At 30.5% G+C, this 7,616-nt stretch overlaps 1 protein-coding gene across 1 annotated transcript; it reads left to right on the plus strand.

Annotated features, from left to right (window-relative positions):
• Nucleotides 1–6,092: 6,092 nt before the first annotated feature.
• Nucleotides 6,093–7,388, plus strand: HELRODRAFT_177778 (hypothetical protein; the record flags this gene model as incomplete). The annotated part of the gene is made up of 4 exons (XM_009025930.1): nt 6,093–6,162; nt 6,250–6,433; nt 6,797–6,965; nt 7,281–7,388. The coding sequence occupies 4 exons, from the start codon at nt 6,093–6,095 to the stop codon at nt 7,386–7,388; spliced, it is 531 nt and encodes a 176-aa protein (XP_009024178.1).
• Between the last annotated feature and the right edge of the window lie 228 nt (nt 7,389–7,616).

Consider the following 7,616-nt stretch of genomic DNA (forward strand, 5'->3'; position numbering starts at 1 on the left):
ATTCTTTTCACCATGAATTCTTTTCACCATAAATTCTTTTCACCATGAATTCTTTTCACCATAAATTCTTTTCACCATGAATTCATGCTTACTTCCCACGGAATAAAAAAAAACATCACTTGCGAGCAGCCAATAACAATTTACGACAGAAAGATGCCCGATCTAATTTACGACAAAAAAATACAACATATAGGAGGACTATTTACATTCGCGGGAGCAATCCGAGTTTTGTTATCTGACAAAGCATTGAAAGCCATGCTATGCCACTCTGCCCTGTTGATGTCTTTTGCTGGTTGTCTAGTAAAGTTTTTCTACATTCAAACACGCAATCAAACAAACATACAAACAAACAAACATACAAACACACAAACATACAAACAAACAAACAGACAGACAAACAAACAAACAAACAAACAAACAAACATAGAATACAAACCTACAAACATGTAAGCGAGTATATATGAATGTGTATTTTCACCAGAAAAACATAAACTCATATATACCTGCTTCCATAGATACTTGCGCTCATACATACACAATTACACTCAGAAGCACACACATACACACACACACACATACATATATTATTATGATTACGAAAATTTATATACAGCGCTTTTTTATTGTTGAATCTCAAAAGCGCTACTAAATCATAGACAAATAAAACGGACATTCATTGTGCAAATAAATAAGTTTTAAATTGACTTCGAAATTGTAATTATGATAGGTTAGGGTCATGTAAGTATGGAGGTAAACCATTCCAAACAATCGGGCCAAGAACCGCAAAGTTGCGGGAACCCGTCACCAATTTTGGGGCCGGGATAAAAAATAAATTGCGCTCGGTTGATCGGAAGGAATATTTTGAAAAATGAGATATATTATTGACACATTTAAACATCAAAACTGCCAACTTGAAGAAAACACGTTTTTCAACCCTTAACCAGTGCAACCTATTCAAAATAGGCGTAACATGATCGAACCACGAACCACCCAAAACCAGCTTGGCCGCACGATTCTGTATTGACTGAAGCTTTGAAAAAGACCTTTTGGTGACACCATGAAAAAGGCCAGTGCAGTAGTCTAGTCTGGAAAAGACGAAAGAGAAAACCAAGCTTTGAAGAACAGACGTGTTTAGTGATTTTTTGACGTTGCGTAATAAACGGAGTTGGTAGGAGCAGACCCTCATTTTATTATTAATACGCAAATCCATCTTTAGGTTTGAGTCAATAATAACTCCAAGACTACGGACAGATGTGGAAAATTCAATGATGTCATTGCCGACACTGATCGATGAAATGTTGACCTTCGACAGCTGCTGCCAAGAACCAACCGGTAATATTTGTGTTTTAGATTGATTTAACTTTAACTGATTCATACTCATCCCAGATCCAATTTCGATGAGACAATCAGTCAGTTCATTCAGAGAAGCATCAATCGAATCAACAGGATAAGAAACCAATACCAATAACTGAATATCATCAGCAAAGGCGTGGGAGCTAAACTCATAAAATATAGATATATATACAGACACACAAACACACACACACATGCATACATAGATTATTAATTTTTGGATGTTTCTTTTACGGTGTTGTCTTATGTCGAACTTTTTATTTTTGTTTTCGGTTCAAAATTTTTTTCGAAATTTTCAGACATTTTTGTCGTTTGACCGAAAAACACCGTTAAAAAAATTATTACGAATAAATAATCCGCCAAGTAAAAAATTCGAAATTATTTTCAACAAAAAAGGTAGAAAAATAGCTGACAAGACAACAATAAAACGACTAACCTAAGGACGTATTTTTGTTTAATGTCGTGTTATAAAATTTCTATGGCGTTAGGTTAGGTAATTATGTGTCTTTGGTTGTTATTATGTGTCTTTGGTTGTTGTTTTGTGTTTTTGGTTGTCATTATACACACATACATATAAATTTTAAAAGACCTTTATATATATATATATATATATATATATATATATATATATATATATATATATATATATATATATATTAAATATATATATATACAAACAAACAAACAAACATACATACATACATACATACATACATACATACATACATAAAAACATACATACATACATACATACAAACATACATACATACATACATACAAACATACATACATACATACATACATACATACATACATACATACATACATACAAACATACATACATACATACATACATACATACATACATACATACATACATACATACATACAGACGCATCATCTGTGTGTATGTTTTATGTGTGCATGTATTATGTATGTATGTTTATGAAGGTTTGTTTTATTAGCTCTTGCATGGTTACAATGCTGTCTCTTTTTTATTTTTATCTGTGGTCGTTTGTATGTTTGTTTGTATGTTTGTTTGTGTTTACAATTAGATGAAGTAAATATCTGCATGTGTATGTTAGTCTAAGTGTATGTACAATATTTTTAATGTTTGTCTGTGTGAATGTTGTGTGTGTTGTATGTGTATACTTTTGTGTGTGTGTGTATGTGTACATGCTGTGTGTGTGTACTGTGTATTCATGTGTACGTGCGTGTTCGCATTTTGAACGAAAAAAGTAATTGAGACATAACTTATACAACTTAGTTTTTTGATCATGTCAGTTCGCCTTATTTGAAGTTTGCATTTAAACTTTTTTCTGGCATACTTCAGAGTTTTAAAAAATTTTTTAACACGCCAATTAAAATTTATATATATATAAAGGGGAGAATTTTTCACATTCTTGAAATATTTTTAAAGACTTCTCTTCCGTTGTGCAAATGAAAATTCTTGTTAACTCGAATGATTATTTGTGAATGTGCTGAATTGGATTGAAGAAATCATTGGAATCACATTCTGTAGTGTCTTCTTACAGTTCTTCGGTCATCACCATCTTCTTTGTCATTATCGTCATCAAAGGCGCATTTAAAAATTCCCATCCTAAATTTAAAATTCAACAATTCACATTCAATAATTCACATCAACATACATCAATTCACATCAACATACATCAATTCACATCAACATACATCGATTCACACCAAAATTGGACATCAACGTTGAACACTTCACATCAAAATTCAACAATTCACACCAACATTCAGTAATCCGTTTCAACATTCAACAATTCACATCAACAGTCCACATCAGCATTCAACAATTTACCACGAAAATCACTCTGCACTTTAACACCACATTATTGAAAAATAATTTTTATAGGTTTTTGTATTATTAAAGATGATGAATTGATGGAAAAAACTTTTAATAAATGAGTTTATTAATTTTTTAAAGAATATATATCATGATTTTATGTTATAATAATCGTTTATATAAAACTCTCACTATCGTTATGACAAATATATATTTGTTGATATTTTTTTATCAACAAAAAAAAAAGTTAATCAAGGATGTTCTGTTGTTGTGGTTCATTGAATTAAGTCAACAAAAAATTATTTGGTCACACATTTTTATGGAATTTTTTTAAAATTCTAATATATGACCTTTGACCTTCAGTGCCCTGAAAATATTAAATACGACCCCTTCGTTTATGACCTCTTAATAAATCAACATCTTCTTGGGATGGGCTCTTTTTAAATGTTCATTTTATCTTTCGATGTTTGAAATGGTTTATTCTTTTATGTGATTTTAATGTTTTGTACATTATTATCGCTAGGCATTCTCGTTCTAAATCGTCATATTTAATTTCGGGCTGGTTTTTTATGAGGTCCCTGAGGTTTTTTTTTTATCATAGTTTGATATGCTTTTTGTAGTGTAGTAATGGAATTTACTTGGGATTTGTAATTTTTTGTTGCACCATGTTACCAAGATGTAGTTGGATGAAAATGACATTTTTGTAAAAACAGCGTCAATATATTGCCAGAACAATCTTAATTCATCAATTCACTTGGGAATTCAACAAATCATTTCAGCATTTAGCAATTCATACCAAGATTTAAATGTCCAACACAAACTTCAACAATTCACTCAAGCGTTTGACAATTCACATCAACATTCTACAGTTCACTTCAACATTCTCATAAAAATTTATTGATTTTTTTTTAAATTCAACAATTAACCATATTATTCAACAACTCTATACCAGCACTTAACGAATCTCTAACTCATTTTCAACAATTCCCTACAATACTCAACAAAACTTCAACAATTAACCACAACATTCAACAATTCACACCAACTATTCATTTTACGATTCATCAATTCACCTTAAAATTGGACCATTCACCACCACAATTCGACCACCAACAGCATTAAACACAATCCACCAAAACAGCATTCAGCAACAACTTTGCAGTTTGCCAAGATGTTTCTACTTAACTTAATTAGTCTCAATACTGAACAGTAATTGTCATTCCCACAGTCATGCTGCTGCTACTAGCTTTTGGAGAGCATTTGTTGATGTCATTTTTGTGGCGGTTGTTGTGGCTGCTGTAGCTACTGTTAATGTGTTTTGCTGTTGTTTCGATAGTTTTTTTTATGAGACGTTGTTGTTGTTGCTAGTGATGGAGCGGTAAAAGTTGTTGCTGTAGTTTATATTTTTGTTGTTGCTTTAGATGTTGTAGTTGTTGTTGATAGTGTTGTTGAGAGAGAGAGAGAGAAAGAGAGAGAGAGAAAAAGAAAGAGAGAGAGAGAAAGATAGAGAGATTGAAAGAGACAAAACAAAGAGGAAAAAAGAAAAGAGAAAGAGAAAAAAATGCACCTACACACGCACACACATACACACACACACATACACACAGGCACACACACACAAACAAACAAACTCACTCAGAAAAGATTTTATGAATGAATAACTTTACATAAAAAATGTTTTTGTCGCGCTAAAAAATTCAAAGTAGCTACTACACTACTACGTCTCTCATATTTTTGTTATTGCTGTATTTCCAATTACTACCATCATTGTTGTTATTATTGTTGTTTTGTTGTTATTATTGTTAGTAAAAATTAGTGTTTGTTGTTGATTATTGTATAGATAGTTCGTGTGAGAATTGTAATGATGTGAACTTTTTTATTATTCAAAGAACACCAGTATAATCAAAATAATCGAAATAAAAAAGGTCAATAAAAAATTTTAAATTAGCTAATTGTAAATGTTAAAATTAGCTAAGTTTAAATTAAAATGATAAAATAGTATGAATATGTTCGTTATCCAAAATAAGTAACTTAACATAACATAACATAACATAACATAACATAACATAACATAACATAACATAACATAACATAACATAACATAACATAACATAACATAACATAACATAACATAACATAACATAACATAACATAACATAACATAACATAACATAACATAACATAACATAACATAACATAACATAACATAACATAACATAAACAGAGCTTGAGAACTCTCCATTATGAGAGCTTGTGTACAAATAGGAAACGCATTGTCCCTATCAGCCATGATAATTTTTATCTACCTATAAGTATCACAAATGTTGAATTTATCAGCTAGCTAATTAAACGTTACATTTTAAATAAAATACAGGTTTTGCAATAAATTTTACGGTTATAATTATTCTTCTTTTATTCAAGATGTTTCTTAAAAGACTTTAGTTATTATTCAGTTTGAAATAAACAACAAAGGTTATTTCAATAAACAATCTTTTATAGTACTTTAGCATACTAAAACTTGAATAATTTGAATTTCAACTACTTGGAATGTTAAAATTTCAAGTTAAGAAACATAAAAAACTATTGACTGTATAAATCGATCGCTACTTAGAGACGAACGAAAGCACACAATATATGCAAGAGTATTGAGGGAAGAGCAGATGTTTGGAAAATGCAAGTTGAGACTAAATTATATACATACATTATAAGAATCGTTTGGCTAAAAAATTTTTTGTGAAATTTTTTAAATAAATTCTTTCATAATATATAATTAGTTTTTCTTGAAACACATAGCGTTGGTATATATTTGAATAAGTTTAATCTAAGCTCTGATATTTAAAATAATTATCAATATTTTACTTTTTTAATCCATAATGAATTTTTGTTTATTTTAAACCACAACACTTAGGAAAAAGATTCAGCGAAAGATATGGGTGAAATCCAAACTGTCTTCCAAGCATCGCTGCTTCTGGTTGGCCTCTTTGGTTGCACTGGCGAAGGTCTGTCATTTATATGTATACATCGAACAGAACGATCGGTGCAATGAAATTCGTTCAGATAAGAAACTGCATCTTGTGGACTTGCAGGTGCTTGCCCTGATCCCTACTTCAGCATAGAAGTCGAATATCTTGCAGATAAAATAACTGACTACCATTGTATCTACGTCAATACGACAAAAGTATCGCAGGATACTAGTGCCAAAGCCTGTCAAGCTATTGGTTCTATGTTATCATCTATTGTGACTTTTTCCTATTTGAGCGGGCTGGAAAAGTTTTTGCGGAAATACTATAGAGGTTGTCTAACATAAGTTCTATTTGTAAAATTCCCTCCCCAAAAATTTTACTTTGCGCATATGTTAAATCTAAAACCAATTTAAATTAATTTTTTTTTCTCAGTAGTATAAAAATTTCAAAACTGTGTTCGTAAAAATTATTTCGTTGAACGTATAAGTTAAACCGATCATGAATAGTTTATATGCAAATCTTCTTATTTGACATTAAAGTACTTTTTCACAATTCATTTTATAGATGACTGTTTAGGTTCGTATTCATACTATGAGCCTATCTCTTACTACTATTGGATGGCAGGCACTAGAATTAATAACACCGATAATTTCGAGTTCGTTAATTTCAGAAATCAAAAAACAAAAGTAGAGTTGAATTTTGAACGATTAGGCGTCGATGAAGCAAACTATCAAAATGGAGGTGAAGATTGTATAGAGATGAAATATTGTAATTATTGGGATCAACATGATGATGATCACTCCCATACAAAAATTCGTATCTATACTGTCAACTGCAAAGTTAAATTATGTTCAGTTTGTGGAGGTTTTTTAACTCTACCTAAACCTTGAAAAGGGCTGCATAGAATGATGTTAAATGCTTAAGTACTTTTTGTTCAATTTGTCAGTTCGATGGTTGAATAAATGTATCGAACTTGTTAGACGTTAACTTTTAATTTGCAGAAATCTGTTGTTAAAAACCAAAAATTTTTTTAAATAAAAGCGGTGAAGGTTTTCAGATTTTCCTTGTTTGTTTTTTATTTGAATAAAATATTTCATCATGCAAACGTCTGCCTCATTTTAAAATGTATTTGATTCACCAATTTTAACAAAAAGTTAAGGATAAGGGCCTCTCTACTTTTAAATCCGAATTTAATTCAAAATAAAAATGTAAATAATTTAACTTTGGGCTTAGCAGATGTTCAGTTAGAATGTTTCAACTGAAGTTGAAATTTAATAAATTTAATTTTTATATATATGTTACTTACGTCACAAATACTGTTGTGACGTTTTGAATTTCCTTAACAACAAAACATTTGCACCTCCTTCTTTGACTAATTCTCCATGACTTAAGAAATTCAGAGCGGATCTCAAGACCCATATAGGTTTACAAAATTCATTAAGGAGAGCTGTTGAACTTTGAACTAATGAACTGTTGAACTAATTGATTGA

Source organism: Helobdella robusta (assembly GCF_000326865.2).
Source record: "Helobdella robusta unplaced genomic scaffold HELROscaffold_44, whole genome shotgun sequence".
Classification (NCBI taxonomy): Eukaryota; Metazoa; Annelida; class Clitellata; order Rhynchobdellida; family Glossiphoniidae; genus Helobdella; species Helobdella robusta.